Consider the following 24,026-nt stretch of genomic DNA (forward strand, 5'->3'; position numbering starts at 1 on the left):
TGGAGTACAGTGAACTCATTGTCATGTTCAAGACACCAGTTTGTGATGATCTGAGCTTTGTGACGGGATGCATTATCCTGCTGGAAGTAGCCATCAGAAGATGGGTACACTGTGGTCATAATGGGATGGACACGGTCAGCAACAATACTCAGGTAGGCTGTGGTGTTTAAACCATGCTCAGTTGGTACTGAGGGGCCCAAAGTGTGCCAAGAAAATATCCCCCACACCATTACACCACCACCACCACCAGCAGCAGCCTGAACCGTTGATACAAGGCAGGATGGATCCATGCTTTCATGTTGTTTACATCAAATTCTGACCCTACCATCTGAATGTCGTAGCAGAAATCAAGATTCTTCAGACCAGGCATTGTTTTTCCAATCTTCTATTGTCCATATGCTTCAAGGTTTGAAGTGCTGTTGGTTCAGAGATTTATTTGAGTTCCTGTTGCCTTTCTATCATTTTGAACCAGTCTGGCCATTCTCCTCTGACCTCTGGCATCAACAAGCCATTTTCGCACAGAGACCTGCTGCTCACTGGATAGTTTCTCTTTTTCGGACCATCCTCTGTAAACCCTAGAGATGGTTGTGTGTGAAAATCCCAGTAGATCAGCAGTTTCTGAAATACTCAGACCAACAACCATGCCACGTTCAAAGTCATTTAAATCACCTTTCTTCCCCACCAATTCAGTATACCATGTTGAGCATTCGCCAGAACAATGTTTTCTCAGCACATTATGTCACAGTGAAGTTGACCTTAGACCTTGTGAATATGAAATATTGTCATAATTAATGTATGAATTCTTGAGCTATGGCCGAACTCAGCATTCACTCACATTTTCATTATTTTGCAAGGCCCATGAATTTTTTTTTTCTTGCCCCACTTGTCCCCAAATTCAAACTATCCAATGATGTTTTCAGCTGGCAGGCATACATGAGGGAGAGAAAGAACATGGGGAGAAAATATAGAAACAAACACGATGGTAAACAAAACACTGCCACACAGACACTTATTAGAACAGTTACTAAGGATAAATGTGTTGTGAGGTCACATTATGTGGAAGGCTATCCACAGAATATTACTGAAAAAATTTCATTCCACACAACAAAACTTTGACTGCTCCAAAACTTCCTAAGACTTTTACTAATTCCATGACTTTTCCAGGCGTGGAAAATGTGATTGTGAAATTCCAAGACCTGACCTCTGACCACAAAATTATAACCAGTTCATCTCTGAGCCCAACTGGATGTTTGTGCCAAATTTGAAGACATTTCTTTAAGGCATTTGAGATATCACATTGATGAAAATGGCATGAACTGACGGATGAACTGAAAAACATAATGCATTAGTACAGCGGCATTTTAATTATAGACATGGGAAGAATTTCCTGTCACTATTTAATACTATATTGTTACTGATAAAGACAAATACAGTAAGCAGTATTTAAATGTAGGAGGTCAAGGTGGAACAAATTTCATATTGTATATACTGCTGAATAGTTTGATTTACTGCTAACAAGACAGTGGGGTTTACATGTTCAGTAAGCATTTTAGGGAGTGAAATGTGTCAAGTGGAATTAATGAGTAAAATGTTTTGTGTGGAAGGCAGTGAAGTATTGCACAAGTAACAAATATTCCAGTTAAGTATGTCCAACTTGAAGTTAAGCACATTACTTCAGTTAACTTGGTTACTTTCTCTTACTGCTCAGATGTCAGGTTTTGCCACTGATGAGCAAACATTTATTTCCCAGTTTTCCTGCTTACTTCCCAAATATGTGTGTGAGAACTAGACTATTAAGTGAAGATCAACTGGAGGGTAAGGGACACTCGAAAATAAGCAGCCATGTCTAAAACTTTTACACTATAGAAATACCAGAGGAACACCACAAGACAAGAAGTTATTTTTTTCCATTTTATTTGATACAAACAACATCAAAAGGTGGTCCTTTACTTGCCGGGGAGGATGATGCCGTCATACTGAGGAAAAAAAGGGCAAAGAGAAAACAGAAAAAAGGATGAGTATTAGTTTAGGGCACTGATGGAGCCACAGACACAAGAACCAAATTCATAAATAGAGAATATATCACTCAACCACGATTATAGGTTTCAATTTTCTGCAGTTTGCATGCAAATCTTGCATTATAAACATGCTTGATTTAACATGAATCAAAGTTCAATAGCAATGACATTTGGCAGGGAATTACTTTTGGGAAATTGTTTAAGGACATTTTCATCTTTAAAATGTTCAATATGAACTTCTTACAAAATCTGCAAAGCTAGTCAGAGACAGTTCCCTTGTCTCTCAGGATGTGTGGGAACTAGAGCTACAATAAATTATCAGTTAGTTGTCAACTGTCAAATTTATCTCCAATTTGATGATTGATTAAATGGTTTGAGTAACTTTCTACGTATTAAGTCAAAATTCTGATTCCTGCCTTTTAAGTGTAAATATTTTCTGGTTTCCTGCTCTATGACGGTAAACAGAATGTCTTTGGGTTGCAGACAAAACATCTGATAAAAAATGCTGATCGATATTTTTTTTCCCATTTTCTGACAAGTTATAGACAAAACAACTAATCGCTTCTTTGAGAGATTAATCAACAGATTAATCAATGATGAAAATTAGTTGCAGCCCTTGTGTGAAACCTAGACAACACTCACTTTCTGCTGGAACCAGCGCATGGCCTCCTCTTTGCGGATGCGGTGCCTGAAACCGATGCGGCCTCTTTTCCGCTTCTTGTCGGCGATGCTGAAGCCAGGCCTACCCAGAACCTGAACACCAAAAGGAGAAGATGACAGAGCTGGTCAGAAAAGCTCCAACACTGTTTTTACGTTACACATAAACACATGAAGCATCGATCAATGTCATTCCTCATTAATACTGGGTGGATGTTGGAGGATTCAGTGACACTTAGGCCCAGTGTTTATTCTCGACAACCTGAAAAGTCACTGTCACAGATGAATTTTAAAAAAGTAAAAATGTCTTTATTTGGTGAATTAATACATTAAGAAATATTATTTTGGTATCTGCACCTCTGAAACTCTATTAGGTGTCCGATCAACATGTCAGGTGACCATGGACTTGATTCACTTCAGACATAAAACATTCCAACGAGGAAAAACAGCATTTAACTAATTTCCTGTTGACCACCTACTGAGCAAGAAATGCCAAGAGCGTGTTCACCAAAATATCAAATAACTGTCAAATTCATCAGACATTAACTCAGCTGCAGAATCTGATCTGTAAACCTCAAATCATTAAATCAAGCATTTAAACTTTCCGGATACAAAACCCTCAGCAGCACAAAGATAAATGATTTAATTTGTCCCAACATTAAAAATATGACTTTAATCCCCTTACACTGCCTGTTAAAGGCAGGAATGTCACGCCATTACTCCACCTTGCTGTTCTCGATAAAAAGGTACAATCGTGGAAAGAGGGGGAGTCGGCAGCAGAGGTAGCAACAGCGCCGAACCAATGTCTAAAAAGGGACAGCTGGCAGGACAGGACCATGGATGGGACGGGTGTGATACGACCCACCGCAGGGAAATTTTAAAGGCAGCTACAACAGTTAACAGCTAACTCAAAGAAGAAGAGCAGCTGAAAATTTCAGCAAATTAAGGAGACAGTGAAGTGTGGGAGCTCCTTACCCTCCAAACATAGACAGGATCAGCTGCCATATGGCAGAGATGGTAAATTATTGTTATTGCCATGTTTTGCCATTGTTATAGTTTTAATTTCAAAGCGCTGCCATGCGTACAAGACACTCCGAAAGCCGATGCTGTTGTGTTCCACATTACACCTGTCACACCTCCTATTTTCCAGGTGCCATCTAAAAATCACACACTGGGGAGGCATTATGCAACGGCGGCATATATATGAAGAGACTTCATAGCGGCCCTATCCCAAATATTTCATTTTAATATGACAAATACTCAGCCACAATTTCTACAGTTAAAAAAACAAACAACAAAACAACTAAAAAACATATCCGTCTGCAATTTAAAAAAACAATTAAGTCCAAACTGTGCCGTCATCATAAAAAGCTTCAGCACCACATCCTCAAACTCCATCGCATCACCTGCGACAAGTTACATTTAGCATGTAATTTTTTGGCCACTCACCACGTAGAAGTCCAGTCCGTAGATGCCAATGCTGGGGTCGTACTTGATGCCCAGATCGATGTGCTCCTGGATACCAAAGCCGAAGTTTCCGGTATCAGAGAAGTTGTTCTTTCTCAACTCGTACTCACGCACCTGGAAGCAAATAAGATGTTCATTTCATAAAACAAATGCTACAATGTAATTATTAACCAACCTTACAGCGTAAGAAAGAAACAAACCTATCAAAGTACTAAGACACTGCTTACATAACCAATATTAGCAAAATACTGGCTTTAACATGATGGGCACATCAACTGTTTCCAATACCATGTCCTTTACTTCAATTGACAGAATAAATTTAAGCTTTAGTCCTATTTCAACAGATATCCAATTTTATTTTCAGATACTCCATATTTTTAACAATTCAAATTAAAGCAATGTGAAAGGGGCATGTCACCCTTTTGTTGATCAACCTCTTAGAAATCTGCAACCTGTGACAAAGAGTCACAAGTCAAATAAACAGTTGGGAACAACTGAACTGGTGATAAATGTAGAGGAATTAACAACACGAATTTCTGACCTTGAGTCCTTTTTCCAGGATCTCCTCTGCTTTGGCTCCACGGACGGTGCAGTGGACAGCAATCTTTTCATTTCTGCGGATACCGAAGGATCGCACAGTGTAGCGGGCTGCAAAGAAACATCAACAAAGGTTAGACACAGTGCTGAGAAATCTATGAACCTTGTTATTTCCTACAAAACTGCTATACGTAGTAAGACAATCAGTGATGGAGTTTGTGCTGGACTGCTTGGTGAAGATGGGCAACATCCATTGTCCTAAACCTGTGCAGCTCTAAAACATGATAGAGTTAGGTACTGAGCCCAGTATTTTTAAAGGGTTTCACCTGATTTATGTGGGTACTCAGTACAGATTCACCTTAAATCAAATCTGTACCAAATTTTGGTACCTATGGGTGCACCTGGGTGAGAACGCCAGGTCCCCAAGCCAGGAAGCCATCTGTTGAACTCCATAGCTGGCTTTGCGTCAGAGACAATGCTGTGGAGCTCCATCAGCTTCCCATAATTTAGCACTCATGTCATCAGAGCTTTGCAGACCCTTGAAGTCAAGGCCTCCATAGCCCAAAGTCTTACACAAGCGTTTCCTCTGCACATACGTGCACACACACAAACACTGACCCTTGGAGAAGACGGGGGTCTGCCCTGTGAGCTGCTCCAGCACCTTAGCAGCACGGGTCAGTCTGTCTCCGCTCTCACCGACGCAGATGTTCAGGCAGAGCTTGCGGATGCGAAGCTCTCTCATGGGGTTCTCCTTCTTCTCACCCTGGTCCTGAAGGACACAAATAATAGGATAGTATCACATCACTAAAAAAAAGTGACGAAACCCACTAAAACATCACAGAAGGACATCTGACCACGGGGAAGTTTTGACACCTTGTCAACCGCTGCTGCCATGTTGAGTTTACCTATCAGCGTTAGCATGCTAACAGGCTAGCACAGGTAAGAAAGCTAAACCAAACGTTTCACAAACGTAACAGTCAATCCGAGGTTCAGTTTAACATCGACAATTTGTGAACCTCACTAAATCAACGAGTCCCGACACAGCTCTTCTGTCTCAACATCACACTCCCAACAGTGTAGGACCAACACATGCCGGCCGGAGAACATGTCCGTACATATCCCCTCTGCTGTTAGCATCGTCACAGATCTCATGAGTCCGCGGGTTAATCAAATTATACACAACTAAAACAGTTCATAAAACACACAGACGTGTCTACCGTGTCACCGCAGTGTCATTATATTGCGTATTACATAGTCTAATTACAAAACATGACTATAATTGTATGGGGCGATACTATTTTAAGGTGCTACCCTGTTAGCATCGTCCGTTTTGCTAATTAATTGCCTTCTATAACATTTATCAAGTAAAGAGGACGTGACGTTTCCGGTGGGGGACCTTTATAGGCTAGTGTTCACCGCAAATAGGCTCGGGGAAACATCGGGGAGTAACGCGAGGGTTCCGGTTTACGGCACTAAAAGCGAAATATGATGTAAAATAATAAAAAAGTGAGAAAAAATGATAACATACATTTTATAAGTTACTTTAAATTGAGTCAATAATGCATAGCAATTTGTATATAGTATTATTTATTCATTAGCAGAGGTATGTTTGACAATATATCAATTCATTTTCACTTTCACAAAGAGTAGAAGTAAAATCCACAGTAGAAAAAAGTGCTACAGACTAAACAATAGACGAAAAAAACATCAGCTAAGATTTACATACACACACACACACACACACACACACACACACACACACACACACACACACACACACACACACACACACAACACCAGAGGTTAAAGGTCCACTGTGTAGGATTTCGGGGGATATATTGGCAAAAATTATAATATGTAATATATTCATTCATTCATTTTCCATAACGGCTTCTCCTGTTTGTGGTCTGGGGTGGGGGTGGGGGGGTGGGGGGGTGAAGCCTATTCCAGCTGACAGTGGGTGAACTGTGCGGGGTACACCCTGGACAGGTCACCAGACTATCACAGGGCTGACACATAGAGACAGACGACGGTTAACTATAAATTAATGCTGAAAATTTATAAACAAAGGACCTGCTAAGAGATGATATCAGTCTAATTTGAAATAAGGGATGAAAGAAACTACATGTTTCACAAAACATTGATACTTTTCTAAGGTTTGTCTTTTTGAAAAAGAAAAAGGAACAATGGTTCGTATCTGCATAAAAGGCAAGGGTACATCTTTTCCTTTATGTTATAAATTGTTAAAACCTCTTTTGTCACCAGAGAAGAAATACTATTTGATATAGTCACTAATGAAATAAGATGGATGAAGAATAATGCATTCTATTACCTGATTTCACCTCATTTATACACTCCACGAAAAGCGGCAGCGTCTGTAATTCTGTGTGTGTCCACATTTACCATCACTTATATAGAAAACAGGACACATAAAAAAATAGCTGCAGCAAACACAGGGACCAGTATATACATAAATACAGAGTCCAGAGAGCTCACTGCAGTCAGTATGGACGAATGACCAGCAGATATCTCACAGGACCGATCAGTGGATAACTCGGAGGAGGTGTCTCCTGAAGGACTCAGTCTAGGTGGTGGGACAGGAGCTGGAGGCTTCAGCAGGGGCAGTCCCTCCCTCCTCTGCTCCTCCAATGCGTGGATGAGGAAAATCAGCCCTTTCTTGGGGAAGACGGACGGGGAGAAGAGGTTGCATTTAGCAACAAAGAAGTGAGGGAGGGAAGCTGTGCGAGCGTGGGCCTCCAGAGCCCCGAGGAGGTGCAGGAAGCAGGCGGGGAGCTGCTGGCGAGCCCACATGGAGTCATTGAACCTGGGGGAAGAAGATGTCAGAGAAATGACTGGAAGAGAAATAATGATACTAAAATATTTCCATTAGTAGTTTCCACTAGTACTACTAAATCAATCCAAACATTACTACTATTGCTACAACAAACTTACTAATAATAGCCAACGAAGGAATCTGCAATTATTATTAATTTTTTAAAATCTTTTTTTGCTAAATTGATTCATTGATTCATCCGTAAGTCTTTAAAATTAAAGGAAATAGTGATAAACATCAGTGATGTCTCTTTATAGTTTGTTTACAGTCAACCACCAGTCCAAAAGAGATTTAATTTATAATGATATAATAAGCAGCAAAAAATATATATTTAAGCAAGCTTGGACCAGAGAATTTTTGGCATTTTTTGCTTGATAAATGACTTAAACAATTAATCAATTATCAAAACTGTTGTTAATTAGTTTTCTGTTAATAGACTAATCTGTTAATTAATCAACTACTTGTTCCAAGCACTAGTTAATCCTACTGTGGTACCTCTGTGCTTACAGATATCTACTGTTTCTACTGCTGTAACCAGTGGATTTAAATTTATGGTTAATCCATTTTGTATTTTTTCAATTAATGGGTTAGTCGTTAAGTAAAATGGCAGAATATATTGGAAAATGGTGATCCGAGAGTATTGTGAGATTTCTTTAAACCTGCAATATCCCATTCTTTTGGCCACTTCGGAGCAGCAAAAACAAGCTGAAACACAACACATTACGTTTACATGCACAAAATATTCTGATTTTTTCTGTCATATTTGGAATAACAGTGGAATGTTAGTGTGCATGTACACATAATCAGTGACACATTATCCCCTTTAAGTTCGCAAATACTTCTACACATTTAGCAGTTACGGAGCAACATCATTTTTCAGTTGGTGTTGTGTTTGTGACCACCTGACGAATGTAAGTCCAACATTCATTCTCTTTGAGCTCAGCTTTTTGGGCTCCACCAACTCCTGCAGCCCAGTCGCCAGAAAAAACATTCACATTAGGCTATACTATTTGCAAAAAGAAAAAAAAACTCACTGTAAAGCTCTGTAAAGCCAATAGGAGCTGTGGATCCAGGTAATAGTTTTCTGTCTCTATTTACATTGCATTATAGAGACGCTTACAATGCAAAAATCCAAGGATATTAAATCAATACAACAACTTTAGTATTACAACACTAACACTTACTACTGCTTCTACGACACTTAAGTACTGCTGTTACAACAGATACTTATAATACTTCTACAACAACTACTTGGGCTACAATTTCCATTCTTCCTACGATAATAACAACCATACCTGATGGACAGGGTGTGGAGGAAGGCAGTCTTCCCATGGTATGAGCAGAGATCATCCAGCTCTTTTGGGAAACGTTGTTTCAGGCCTTCAATGAGAGACTTGAGGAGCATCAAGCACTGTTTACTGAGAGAGAGAGAGAGAGAGAGAGAGATCATCTTTTCATGGAAATACGACACCTATTTATCATTGCTTCTTCAGTTGGAGGCTGTTTTGGTGGCTTGTTTCAAATCTCTGAACTAAGTTGTTGTTGACTCTATATCCAGTATTTACTATTTTCTTTTAAAGTGCTACATCACATTTTATGAGGCACACTTTGTGAAGGGTACGCAAGTTGTAAATAATGAACTTAGCAATGGTTTACTAAATATTTTACTGATGATTTTAATAGAGCAGTTATCAACAACAACACATTTTACCATTGCCAAGTTGTGAAAAATAAAGTTTCAAGGTTACTTCTTTGGGAGAAAACTGTCTTGGATAAAGGGAAATTGCTGTGTCAAACCAGACACTACAGTACAAAACATTAATTAGAAATAATAGAAACAACACAGTTAAGACATTAAATATTAAATAGTGTGAAAACATTTGCTTGTGATAAAACACCACAAATTAGACACTGCAAATGAGAATTATGAGGCATACTACTGCCACCTGTTCAATTGCATTTTTACATACTATACCATAAATACCATAAATGTATTATGACTCACACGTTCTCATTCATACTTAAATACTGTCCCTGCTACCGTATGTACTACTCCAAACCTGCCACCCCAAATTAAATCAACTGCTTACAGCAGACCTTAGGTGCCTCCTATGTTTCTGTCTGTCCTCCATTTGCCCATTAATGATTTTGACTGAGAGAAGAATGAATGTTTGTGCCGATTGCGTTTACTCAGAGGGGTCCTGTACCTCCTCCCAGAGTTCATTAGTACATATTCAGAGTTCAAAACATGGTAACAGTCAGATAAAATTATATTGGCCTGCCTAATGGTAGACTGCTCAAGACGACCCTGGGTGCAGAGGGAGAATCCTTTTCGTTTGCTAATAATGCACTTATTCATGTTCGTAATCCATTATTAAAGGCTCATCTTTATTACGCCATCAAGTCTGTAGTCATAAATGTAAATCAGTCATCATTGTTAAAGGGTATTAAGGATCAAGTCTGACACTGTAAGTGTTAATAAGTTAACTCAATACATAGATTGTCTATAGCTGTTCTCTAAAAATAATTGCTCAAATTTCACAACCTGGCAACCCACAACTTGATCTTATTAATCTGATCCTTAAAGCATTAGTAAATTGTTTCTTAACTATCCAATAACCCTCGGAGACCAACAGGAGCATTGGCAATCTCAGCTGGCATTACTGTGTTTCAGAGGCTGTAGCAGGCTGAGTTTTGTAGCCAGAGTGAAGATATGTGTACAAAAATTAACATGATCACTTGATGTCAATCCTATGCAGTTTTGGGCAAAAAACATACAGCTTTCTGCATGCAGTACAAATTTGATATTTTCGCTGATTGTATTTAAGTATTTCTCCATACTGGGGTCCCAAATGTTGTTGGAATTGCAGAAATTGGGTCTGACTGGAAAGCTGAGACTGGTGGCTCCAACAAGTGCAGTTTTATTCATGTGCGATGATGTTAGCTCCCATAGTCGCTATTTCATTGGAGTGAGACCATTTTTTGGAAACGGACATCACTGTATAAAAAGACCTTGAGGATAATCCCAGCCACATTAAGCTTTACAAACTGGAGACCTCAGGCCTTGAAAAGATGTCTTACTTTTCACTGCTATATTAATAATAAGTGGGTTTCTCTGCAGTTTCTGGAACAGAAGTGCTCCCCATCCAATTGTAGAAAAATGAAATTCTTACAAAAATCTCCAAGTGTCCAAAGTATTTGGTACCAAATCACAGCATGGATTTTTCTATGGTGTTCCTCACGGTGTTGGTGTCTTAATGTGGTATTTTGCACAAAAACTAACAAATGGTACCAACCCAAAAACTGGTCCAACAAACTATGGCATAATTAAGCATGAGAATGGTCATCATATACTTCCATTATATTGTTCTAAGCCCCCATACACTGTAAACTTTCAAAGTTTGTATATGCAACGAACCAAAACAGTGTTTATTACAAACGTATGACTAGTAAACCTTGACAGACAGTGCTGAGAGCTGCAACTCAAATGTATGTAAAAAATAAACATTTCAGAGTCTCACCGGCAGCATTTGGTGGCACTGCTCTCACAGCAGGTTTTCTTGTTACCGTGGCTCGTGATGATTTTCTTCTCAACGTGAGAGAAGGAAATCCTCCAACTTTCTGTTACACAGAGACAAAAACAACCTGATGGGCCAATGTCACCCCCAGACTTTGATTTTTCTGTGAAAGATAGGTTACATTAACGTGCTTGAGACTAAAACAGTTAAATCAAAGTTTAGAGAGGAAATGTCTCACTGGTGGAACTGCTGACTGATTTTGTTTTAATGTTAAAAGCAGTTGGAAGCAACTGGTTCCATTTTTAACAACATATTCTATAACCGGGAACTAAATTCTCTGCAGAGGTCTCTTCCTCTCCAAAACAAATGGACATGGTGATTTAAACAACTAAAATACACCCCTCCTGTCAGTGCTCCTTCAAGAGCTCCAGTAAAATCTCATTACTTTCAGGGTTGCGTATGAATACACAGAATTGACAGCTAGCAGACCGTTAAGACATATTTGCTGACTTTGACAAAAAGTTTATTTGATTACCTGAGTAAATGCGTTGAGGGATAAATTGCTTATCTTTGGAGCTCTATGAACTGCAGGTCGGAAAGTTTTGTACTTGCAGCAACATCATCTCACTAACTTTTTGATTTTGTCAGTCATTGTTGTATCTCTCACCTTTGGCCTCCTCGCTGAGGTTTCGTCCTTTGAGCCTCTTTGGTACGAAGTAACATGGTAAACTTCTGATTTCTTGGCGAACCTTCTTTCCCAGCCAGTTATCCACATCTGGACCGTTCCGCACAGCAAGTGGCCAGCCTTGAGAGGAGTGAATCTCCATAAAGGAACAAGAGCAAGTGTTACATAGCAAATTAATTCCAGTGAAGCAATCTACAAAGACAGAAAGTGTGGCTACAGTGTCATTACAGTCTTTCCCTCGGCTGCTGTGACAGTGCAGAGGCGTGGAGAGCGCAGATGTGGAATACGGTGAAACACTGACTGATCAGAGCATACTGGGCATTTTTAGGAGGTGGGCTTAAAGAAACATGCTCTAAAATGGAGTGTTTCAAACAGAGGGTGAATGAGGTTTATTCAGGCAGACAATATGAGAAATATGCGCATTTTTTTTTACATTAAAGTATTAACATGTTCCAATACCTACCCAAAATATAAATATGATCATGAAATGGGAATCAATATGAGACCTTTAATAATGTGTTGTGGTGTCTAATCTGTTCCTGATTTTTCTTTTCTCTTTTTTTGTACATATGGGACATAATGTCACAGACTGTAGCCCAGATGTCGCTGTCAATTATCAAAGGTCCAGTGTGTAGGATTTAGGGGGATATATTGGCAGAAATGGAATATAATACAGTAAGTATGTCCTCTTAGGTTATAATCACCTAAACAACAGAATAGTTGTGTTTTCTTTACCTTAGAATGAGCTGTTTTTATCTACATAGGGAACCGGTCGTCGTCCACAGAGATGACCATGTTGCACCACCCAGTAGCCCAGAAGGGACAAACCAAACACTGACTCTAGATACTGACATTTGTGTTTTCGTGTTGGTCACCGTAGTTACCTCACCACTAGATGCCACTAAATCCCCCTAAATCTTACACACTGCTCCTTCAAGAAGCACTTTCAAAGGAGAATGTTGTCCCATACCTGCGCTCACATAACGGGCAGAGCTTTATCAGTTTAAGATCATTGTTGTAAGAATTGTTCAAACACTCTTGACGCAGGTCCACAGGGACCTAAATGTTAGTATGATCAATAAATTGTTGAAGCTAAACTCTGGCAGTGTGAGGGATCTTTCCAACACACCTGCATCTAAGATAGTTGGCTTTGTGAATAGCCCCTTTAAACAACTGTACAGATAAGATGGTTACCTCCAGAGCAGGAACGAGGTCCACAGAGATGAGCTCGTCAGTGTTGTTTTCAGTTCTGCACAGAGACAAAGTCACAGCTGGCGAGTAAGGTCGCTTCCTGTTCACCAACCAGTGACAGCATTCATCAGGCACTGGAAAAATGGAAATTGAATACAGACAGTTATTTAGGTTTCCAAAGTGGAATAAAAGTCAACAAAATATAAAAGAAAACGAGAAAAAGAACTGATTTTTCACAGACACCAAGAGCAACAACTCTAGGCAGGGGGAGAAACCAGATTACTGTCACAACAACAAATGAGAGCTGATCAGACCTTTGTAGGTCTTGAGGAACTTGCGGACCAGGCGGTACATCTCACTCAGGATCTTGCTTGATGAGAGGGTGAGCTTTTTCTCCAGAAGAAAGGCATGTATGGGGCCACGAGTGGGACAGGCAAGATCAATCCGGTAGAAGAGGCCGTCATCGAGCACCTTCATGTTGAAGCGCGATGGAGCCTGAAGCTTCAGCATCATGTCAAACTCATCAGGGTTGTGGATCTAAGATTCAACACAACATAGAGCCAGTGGAGGAGGTGCATGTTTGTCTTGCACACGCTAGTAATGTCTCCTGTCTACTTTCTCTCTCCTCTCTCTGCGGTCTGGACCATTATGCAACACTTTTTTTCATTTGTGGCAAGAAATCTTATGCCTTTATAAATTGTGTTTATCATGACCTCTCACCTTAACTTTCTCAAAGTAGCTGCCAGTGTTGAGGAACTCAGCTGACTGGAAGAAAGGCTGATCAGTGTTGCTCCGCAGGAACTTGAGCAGGTTGTCTCGGAAATCGTTGACCATCTCTGCGGCCCAGCGACGGTCTGTCTGCCGGATCTTGAGCTCTTTAGCATTGTGTTTGATCCAGGTGATTAGCTCCGGTGTAATGGAGGTCGACTCCTCGTCCACTGTGGATTCCTCCTCTGCAAAGACCCAAGGGTGAGACCAAATGACTGTGGATGAAACTTTTTAGAGCGTTCTCACAGGACAGCCACGCTACAAACTGATGATCTTAAAGAATGTGATGCATTGCTGTAACTATTGAACAGTAAATAAGGGAGTTAAAATAAACACAAAACTAAAGATCTACAGCAGAAAAATTCAACAAACACATTAATGCAGGAGGAAAATGAATCACAAAACACCATGTATAATAGTAAAACACTAACAGAGTACATTTATTTTATATACTTTAAGTACATTTAGCTCATAATTCTTTGTAATACCTTTACTTAAGTAAGGTTTTGAATGCAGTTGAGTTTTTTCACAGTGTGGTGTTAGTACTTCAAGGAATGTGGTCCACCCTAAAATTGTGCAACCATTTTTGTATTTTTTTTTTTGTGATTTCAGGGCCTGAGGTTATCAGTCATTGTGTGATGACCACATTATTTTATTTTTCATATGTACTGTGAAGAAACAATTATCAATGTAGCTAAGCAGCACCCAGGTGGAACTTCTGGCATGGGAGCGGGTTGCCCTGGGTTGAAACTTCCGCCCACCCCCCAGATGCAATCTGGATGATGAACTGAGCACACTGTCTTTATTGCTGCCACACTGTTTCTGTATTTTTCAGATTTTTTATTGTTGCGGTCATTCCAACTCTAAGACCAATGACACGAACAGTGTGTAAGATTTAGGGAGATTTAGTGGCATCTAGCGGAGAGGACTGCAGATTGCAACCAGCTGAAAGTTCTCCTGGTTAAAATTCCTTCAGTGTTCTTTGCTCTGGAGGTGTTTACTGTGAGTCGTATTATCCGCAGTGGTCTGCAGACAGACCCAGTGAATAAAGCTAGTAAAAACACTGAATAAAGCAGATTCACATTAAAAATCAGCGTTTCTCTGATGCTGTTTGACATGTCGGAGACGGGCCGTTAGCCCAGCACCTTCTAATGTGTGCTGACCTTTTTCCTCTGATAACTGTATGTGTCAACCCTGTGATCTGTCCAGGATTTACCCTGTCTCTCGCCCAGTGACAGCTGGGATAGGCTGCAGCCTAGCAGTATCACCTGCACATTGTTGCTGCTGAACTTTTTGCTTCCATCTTGCTGGTGTGAGTTGCGGAGGACTCAACTTTCCACTGTTGTTGTCTTTAAGCTGCATCGCCCCAGTAGGACTCTTCACATCTCTGGCCTCTCCGTCCATAACTCCTTTGTGTCAGCCTTGAATGTTTATATACAGAAAACAGAGGAAAATACTCTTGAGACTAGTAAAGAAGTTTGGGTTCACAAGGTTTTAGAGAAATGTTTGTTTCTGGTAAGTCTGACAGAAACTACAAGAGAAGAAATCAAGTTGGACAGATGTTATAGTCAACCTTGATTTTAGGTTTGCCTATTAAATGATTGTGTGCACTCCAAAAATGCAAGTTTGTAAAATGAAAAACAAACAGGTCAGGTTTAGGAAAAGAAACAAGTGACAACATACCTTAAAGGCGCTGTATGTAAGAATGTGGCCAAAACGGTTACTGCACTCAAATTCAAAATACTGCCGCAAGTTGTGTCCGCCCCCCCTCCCCTACAGATTCGAGGTTGCTGGACGGCGGCACGCTGGAGACCGATTTGTTTGCCCACGGGCAGCTGCCGTGGCAGGGCCGTGTCACCGCGTCCATGAGCTTCGGTTTTCCAGTGGACCGTTCGAGCAAGTCCGGCTTCTCTGCTGCTGACGCTGCTGCCGGGATACAGCGGAGGAGACTGCTAATGCTATGTACCGGGACACTGCTAATGCTGCTTGCCGTGCTGCTGTAGCTCAGTCATAACTGTAACTGATGCTGAGACTCTACTGACTGTGTGACTGGTAGATGGCGGTGGGTGGCACAACAGGCCAAAACACAAATTCAAAACATAAACATGATTTGCGGACCGTAAATTTTTTTTTAAATGCGAATATTCTGGCTGTACTATTGTTGTCTGTGAGATCAGTGTGTTATATGAACATTATTCCTTAGTCTCTGTGACATATTAGGAGGATTTTACAACTATTTGCTTTAGATTTCTTACATATAGCTCCTTTAAAATAATTCAAAGGTCACTTGATTTCACACAGATACGATGACTGGGCTCCTGGGGGAAAGTCCTTTGTTACGGACCCATCCACCACCCAACCTGCCTCCTTATGCAGACTACTTCCTTCTTTACTCCCCTCAGTGTATTGGTCACGTGATCGCAGCCTTTCAAAGCTCGTGGGTTACACGAATTGCTGGCTCATGATTATATGAGTTACATACGAATTCTGGTGCAACTACTTTTTTGTGGGTATACCTACAAAAAAAGGGTGGGCACTGTGCTGTATGAGTGCAGCGCAAAGCTGCGAGTCAGTGATTCAAGGGACCCAGGGTGAGTCTGAGGCGGAAGCAGCTGCCTAGACTTTGCCCGTTCAGACTCTGAGATAATGTTGTCCTTGCTTTCTGTGATCACCCTGTATGTCTTGCCAACCCCAATTTAAACTCTCACACCCTGTATGGAATTAAAGGAGAAACAGAAATTACGTTCTCAAAACAACACGGACAAACCTCCAAACCTCTGGGCATGTGTTCACAACAGATTTGAATTTCTCATTCCTTTCAGCAAATTGCAAATGTCTCTGTACATCTCTGCAAGTGATTAAGTACTTTTGCCTAGTTTGCACAAGTACTAAGTGAATATATCCTGTGATCTAAGCTGACTTCTCACTTCTCAGTCAAATGGTTATTCTCTCCAAAACATGTCAGCATCATTTCAATGTGTTAATCATCACATGCAAAATGGTCCATTCAATTGTCAAAATATGTCAGGGACATAATACCATGAGTAACATCCCATTATATAACATGAATCTCTTGGAACATTTGCTAAATTGATAACTGTGATTGACTGTCAGGTGAAACTAGAACTTGAGTGATGAAGGGCAGGTCACAGTGATCTCCCAGGTGCTATGCATGAGTATCAGTGCTGTCAACCATATATATAGAGCTTGATCAGAATCAGTACAATTTTTCAAACATGGAGGCAAGAGGAAGAGGAAGAGGGAAGAGGTAGAGGTAGAGGTGTAAGGGTGCGTGGTGGTGGAATAGGGGAAGAGGCCGAGGAGCACAAAGACACCAACCTGTGTCGGATGAAATTGGGCTACTCTGGTCGACCATGTGGTCAACCATGGCCTCACAATGGCAGAGGCAGGTCGAGTGCAACCTAATGTGCCCCGCTCCACAGTGTCATCGATCATCCAAACCTTTCGCAGGGAAAGCAGGTATGTACTACTCTAAGTCAACGATGGAATTCTAGGTTGTATCTGACAGAACATTGTGAATACTGTAATGTAAGAAATGTATTTGTTTACTGTACTCATTTATATATTACTGTATTTTTGTACTGAGCAGGACAGTAACATAACATTGCAAATGGTAATACAATTGTCCATTGAATTCTATGTCTAGGATTGAAAGACAACCTCATATTGGTGGCAGAGGACGACTCCTCAGTCAACAACAGGAGCAAGAAATCTGCAATATAGTGACGACAAATAATGCCATCACACTGAGACAGATCCGCACCACAATCTTACAGGACGACAACATATTCCAAAACATCAATGCAATCAGCATCTCCACAATAGCAAGGGTTTTGAACAAGCATCAGATGACCATGAAGCAACTCTACAGGGTACCATTTGAGAGGAACTCTGATAGAGTGAAAGAGCTGCGGTACCAGTATGTACATGTAAGTCATCAATAATTGTTCAAATTTACATAAAAACTCTGAAAATTCCTACCAGAGCAACGGTACATGCTACAGTTTTGAAACTTCACCAAAAAATAGCCCAGATACTGCTGAACCTTTTGTCCATTTAGACTCATTCCAAATTATGAAGTCAATCACTCTGTTTTTTTCAAAAACTGTAAAACTTATAAAACCTATCTCCTCCCACAATTTTGCCTCAATTGACTCCAAACTTGGTAGAGAGCATCATCAGACTGTCCTACACAAACGATCCACACAGATTTTTGATATTTGAAAAATTGAGCCTACAGTGCATGAAAACGTTTGACTGTAAATTGTACTGTAAACATATGCCATCCAGTTCTTGCTAAATACATTTTCAATCTTCTTGAAAGAATTTGACAAAAATTTCGAGTCATGGTTGATGAAGTGTGCCAAATTTCAGAATTTTATCTCAAAACTGATTTTTTTACAGCATTTTGAATTTTGCTCGTGAACAATTGGAGTCAATGCAAAAATGGCATTTTTAAACATCAAATTTTCTCTGATGAAGCAAAACACTTATCGTTAGAAACAAATCACCAATATTTCCATGCTGTCAAGATGTAATATATGTATTTATATATGTTTAGATAACAGAATTTCTGACATTTTGACAATTTTTGAGATCTGCTTCAGCAACTGCTGCCTGGCCTGTGGCTCAGTGAGTTAGGAGCTGGTTCTTGGTGCTGAAGATTGTGAGTTCGAGCCTCAGCTAAGGCAGAATGGACTTTCTAATGTTACAGTAAAATCCTATGTTCATGCATCATCTTGCTATGTGGATTAGAGACTAGTAAAGTTGAAATAATTATGATCCCGACAGTTTCGCGGACAAATACTTTTTATCAACACTTTTCCCTGTTTCCTCTTTATCAACACTTTTCCCTATCCCTTGTCTAAAATTGCCCGGCCCGACCATTGCTGTGCAGCAGCTATAATTTTATCTGATTTCTGAGTCCAAGTACTCGCTTTATGTGACTACAACGTTTTGCTTTGAAAACTACAAGTGGAAGCTGTAGCTTACTGTATGATACAATTATCACAATAATCCTTCTTTTGAAGAATATGATATTACATATAAGAAAAGGGGGGAATGAGCTGAATTTGAGCCTACCAGATGTAACCAGGTGTAATGCCCATGATGAGATGGTGTGCTGGCTACTTGGCCACAAGGATATGCCTTTGGCAGACTGGTCAGAGTATCTGTCTATTTTGTGGGAAACTTAAGTTTGATTCCTGTTATGGCTCCCTTGTTTCACTGCACAAGCAGATCTGACATTGTGTCCTTACAGTAGCATTTCAGTCAGTGTGTTGATCGATGATGTACTCTACATTTATTTTATTTTTCCAGTATTTCCCCCTTTCTCTCAAGTACTTTCTGTCATACCTCTGTAGGCCTATATCCCTACACCTACCCCAGTTTGGAACCACTGCAGTAAAGCACAGGGCAGTATATTGAACTTGTGGAGGAGAATACAGAACATTCCTATGTAATTTTCTGTTGCATTGTATTACAGTCTACTGTATAACTGATTTGATGTTTTGTTTACTGTATTGTAGAGAATAATGGCATTGGAAGGGAACGAGACTCCTCACATCCTCGTCTTTGTGGATGAGGCTGGCTTCAACCTGGCCAAAGGAAGAAGACGTGGTCGACTATTGTCGGCCACCGGGCCACAGTCGATGTCCCAGGCCAGCGTGGGGGCAACATAACAATGTGTGCTGCCATTTCAGAGAATGGCGTTGCCGCCCACATCCCAAGTCTCGGCCCATATAACACCGCAAAACTCCTCGTCTTCTTGGATCACCTGTATTCAAATCTGGTCCCAGAAAATGAGAGAGGTGCAGTAGGGCCTAATTTGCCAATGTTTGTCATTGTGTGGGACAATGTTAGCTTCCACCGTGGCCAGCTTATCAGAGACTGGTTCACTGCTCACCAGAGAATGATGAATGTCTTCCTACCACCATACTCGCCCTTCCTTAATCCTATCGAGGAATTTTTCTCAGCCTGGAGGTGGAAGGTATATGAGCAGCGGGCTCAGAACCAGAGGTCCCTGCTCCAAGCCATGGATGCCGCTTGTGGTGATGTCACACCAGATCAGTGTCGGGGATGGTTGCGACACGCACGTAGATTCTTCCCCCGTTGCATCGCACGGGAGAGTATTCGTTGTGATGTAGACGAAAATCTGTGGCCAGACAGACAGCAGCGGGAGGACGGCCAGGAGAATGAGGATGAGGAGGCGGACAATGAGTTTGAGTAACACTCCAGCATTACAGTACTATAGTTTCTGTTGGCAACATATAATTTTCCTTTGTTTTGTGTTTGATGAATTTATTTGCAGTATATTGTACTGTATGATTTTTTCACTAAGATGTATACCAGTTACTTTATGTGTGTGAATAAAAATACAATACAGTGACAATTTCCATGGCAGTGTGAGTGCAGTGTGTGATGTCAGACCTTGTAGGCTACTGTTGAAATCATCCTTCTTTTTCAGTTTGATACACAATTGTATTCTGTTATGTAGACAAAAAACATCATGAACCATGCAGTGACAATGAAGGACTAGACCAAGTTTGAAATGCAGAGATGAGGGATATTTCCATGGACCGCTTCAATAATGACAAAACATCTAAGCATTTTGACCAGCAGTACTTACACAATGCCAAAAGGACTCAGCATTTTGGCGGCACTGACTACTTGCATGAGAAAATAATGTACTTTTGGCACATGAGTAAACTGTTTTGGGAGAGATATGACCTTTTGCTGGTAAGCCATGGTGTTTTGCTGAACTGTCCATGCTATTTTGACAAATGCACCTAGAGTTTCGAGAATGTATTTTCTGCTTCAAGAAATGAGCCAAAGCAATTGAGAAAAAACTTTGCATTTTGGTGGCACTGACTACTTAAATGGCAAAAGGATTTACTTTTGGCGCATGAGTTAACTGTTTTGGGAGAGATATGACCTTTTGCAGGTTATCTATGGTGTTTTGCTGAACCATAAGACTATTTTGCAAAATGCACCTAGAGCTTTGAGAATGTAATTTCGGTTTCAAGAAATGAGCCAAAGCAATGGAGAAAAACTGTAAATAACTGTTTCATGATTTCTGGAAACAGATATTGTGGTTGAGTTTTTAGATGTATTTTTTTTTTTGCGCTGTGAGCACAACAAGCCGATTGCAATCTAGTTCCATTATATTGGAGAGAAGGCAGACAACTGTACAGTCGATATCTGCGACACTCCACAACTCAATACAATATGTATCTTTGATTTTAGAGTGAACTTTCCCTTAAGATATGTTGACAAAAACATACCCGTAAATGCTTTCAAATTTCTTCACACATTTAGTAGGGTAGGGCCTTTCACATATCTGTCCAAACAGACACTCCATTACAACTACTAGTCTCTACATACAGACTCTACATTCAGTGTGTATGCATGTAGAGTCTGTAGGCAAACCCCGGAGATCTTGCCTCCGGAAGAAGAGTGGAAGAGCCCTGGTTTCCGGTTGTAGGCTGTTTGTAGTTCGCGTGATATTGACCAATCACATTTGAGCCGGCTGCAGTTGTTGCCAGGTTAAACGGTCCATGCGGTGAACAAACGAGGCGGAACATAACTGACGTCACTGCAAACTCTGAATCCATTGCAGTGGTTCAGCATATTTACTTATATATAAACAGAAGTCGGAAACGGAGATTTGCCTCCTCCGCCCAAATCAAACCAGAATGCCAAAAAATCGGGGGTCTGCCCCCAGAGGCTGTATCGCCGCCTGCCGGAAGTCAGACACTGAATACAGCCGATGGGTTCCGAGAATGGTCCAAACAGACACTGCATTACAACTACTGACTGAAACATAAGTCACCGCATAGATAAGGGTGATAGACAGACAGACAGACAGATAGATAGACAGATAGACAGCCAGATAGATAGATAGATAGATAGATAGACGGATAGATGGATAGATAGTAGGACTGTGCCGTATGGCCTAAAATCAATATCAGGCGGTGACGGTATGATATTGCGGTATCATCTTCTCTCTTTTTATTTATTCTCTCTATTTATTGTCATAAGTAAAACGGTTGCTAATCCATCTATTATTGTGTATAAAACGTTATATATTATGTATAAACGTTACAGGGAAGAGGGAGGGAGGGCTGGCGGCTCCCGGGCCCCCTTCTCCCGCGGGCCTCCATCATGTAGCGAGGGAGGTGCGTGAGGCAGGCAGGCTGGCAGGCCGGCCGCCGGGCCCCGTTCTGCCGCTGTAGCCGGAGTACTGAGGTATGAAGGTAACCACAGAAGCAGTACTGCGGCTCATGTTTACTGCGGTAACGTTAAGTTACCGTCACCGCGAATACTGCCCAGCCCTAATAGATAGACAGACAGATAGATAGTTAGATAGATAGATAGATAGATAGGCAGACAGACAGATAGATAGATAGGCAGACAGACAGACAGATAGATAGATAGGCAGACAGACAGACAGACAGACAGACAGATAGATAGGCAGGCAGACAGACAGACAGACAGATAGATAGATAGGCAGACAGACAGACAGATAGATAGGCAGACAGACAGACAGATAGATAGGCAGACAGACAGACAGATAGATAGGCAGGCAGACAGACAGACAGACAGATAGATAGATAGATAGATAGATAGATAGATAGATAGATAGATAGATAGATAGATAACTCACCTGTGTTAGAGAAGCTTCTGTTGCAAATGGAGACAGTGGATATTGTGTATCTTTCCGTCTCTCCAGCTCAATCTATTTTCTTTGCTTTCACTTTCAGTTTCCATGAAATGGATACTGCTTTCTTCCTCCTCAATGCTTACCTGTCTCTGGATTCAGTTTACAAACACTTGGAAGGTTTCACAGTTCCACCCACGAATGATGACACTGCCAGTCAACCAGCTTTTTGTCACATAATTTGGCCCAACTAGTTTCACCAGTGGCGAGGCACACCTATTTAGTACTCTAAGATACGTAAAGGTGCTCGCTGCAGCGCCAAGTGGGCGGAGCCTGGCCTTGTGCAGCCCCACCTCTCAGGTCCAGCCCCACCCTCTTGTTCTTCTTCTAATAATGATGAATTTTTGGCAAACACCGCCCACTGGCTGTTAACATTAATGCAAGAACCTGGTCAGATTTTGCTAATGAGAAATAATCAGTTTAGATCAGATTAATTAAAGTTAGATCAAAGAAACCAAACCATGCATGGAACTTTAGATACCGGGATAGCTAATATTATGTTACTTTTCTCTAATATTCTCTACATTTTTTATGATACCACCAACATGCAATATTTTGTTTATTTTTTTGTTCTTTAAAAAACTGCATGACAAGCAGGCAGTGTAAGATTACACAGTGTGCACCCCTGCCTTTTTCCCCATCACACTGAGAATTAGGCCATTTGTGAAGGTCATATAAAAAATGATTTAATTTCAGTAACAGAGTGAGATACTAAATTTCATGTTTATATATCAAGTTTCCAGAACACATTTTCCTCATGAAATTAATGGGTGAAAAACCAAGGCATTTTACAATGCAGGCATTTTATTCCACAGCATTGCCTGTGATTCATTCTCACAAAATTGCCAATTAGGGATAAAGCTCTGTCCTAATAAGAACATAAACAGGATCTTTCTTTTATGCTCTTTAATAGCATAACATAACAAAGCTGGCAGAAACAGAACAGTTTAAACAGCACTTCACAGAAAAAAATGCCATGTGCAATAGGATATAATAGCCTTAAAATTTATATATATATATATATATATATATATATATATATGTTCTATCATTATTAGAAAACGATGATAGAATTAAAAGAGAAAAAACATTCATGCTTAAACAGAATAAGAACAACATTTAACGGGCCAAACACAGTCAAACTTAGTAGTTTCTCCTTACCCAAACCACGGTTTTATAGTGGACTAACCCTGATGTCATGTGTATCACTAATGCAGTGGTTATACCACTTTAGGAAGAGTCTTAATTTATCTGTTCCTGCTCAGAGTCAGCAAAAGACTCCCCAGGCTGTGTTGAAATTTTACACGTTAGGAGTGCAAATGAAAAAGCCTCTTTGATTATCACTATGCAAATAACTGAAGAATATGTAATGCAAGTGATGACATATGTGTTCTATTAGTAACTTAAATGCGATTACTGACTTAAGAAAATAGTTTCTCCAGCACTGGTCACAGGTGAGGGTTTAGCAGGCAGGACACACAGATACCTCTTTATCATGGATTTCCTGCATGAAAAACTCCATTTCCTCTATCCTCTCAAAGGTAAAAAGGAAAGGAGCCCCGGATTTCGTCTTTATCCATATCACCATCATAAAGCAGTGTGTTCGAAAGCA

General features: G+C 40.5%; 2 protein-coding genes across 2 annotated transcripts; both read right to left on the bottom strand.

Annotated features, from left to right (window-relative positions):
- Window positions 1–1,897: 1,897 nt before the first annotated feature.
- On the bottom strand, window positions 1,898–5,588 carry rpl11 (ribosomal protein L11). The gene is made up of 6 exons (XM_049603006.1): window positions 5,553–5,588; window positions 5,298–5,448; window positions 4,684–4,790; window positions 4,125–4,256; window positions 2,661–2,771; window positions 1,898–1,976 (listed from the first exon to the last, which is right to left on the bottom strand). Exons 1-6 carry the CDS (start codon window positions 5,571–5,573, stop codon window positions 1,947–1,949), a joined length of 552 nt encoding a protein of 183 aa, XP_049458963.1. The 5' UTR covers window positions 5,574–5,588; the 3' UTR covers window positions 1,898–1,946.
- Window positions 5,589–6,265: 677 nt separating this feature from the next.
- On the bottom strand, window positions 6,266–22,682 carry LOC125905116 (cyclic GMP-AMP synthase). The gene is given in 10 exon segments (XM_049602988.1): window positions 6,266–7,117; window positions 7,119–7,503; window positions 8,808–8,930; window positions 11,034–11,133; window positions 11,698–11,851; window positions 12,910–13,040; window positions 13,221–13,443; window positions 13,627–13,859; window positions 14,943–15,095; window positions 22,361–22,682. Coding segments are annotated over 9 exon segments (1,518 nt in total). The 5' UTR covers window positions 15,079–15,095; window positions 22,361–22,682; the 3' UTR covers window positions 6,266–7,084.
- Window positions 22,683–24,026: the final 1,344 nt, after the last annotated feature.

This window comes from Epinephelus fuscoguttatus, linkage group LG17 (genome assembly GCF_011397635.1).
Source record: "Epinephelus fuscoguttatus linkage group LG17, E.fuscoguttatus.final_Chr_v1".
NCBI lineage: Eukaryota > Metazoa > Chordata > Actinopteri > Perciformes > Serranidae > Epinephelus > Epinephelus fuscoguttatus.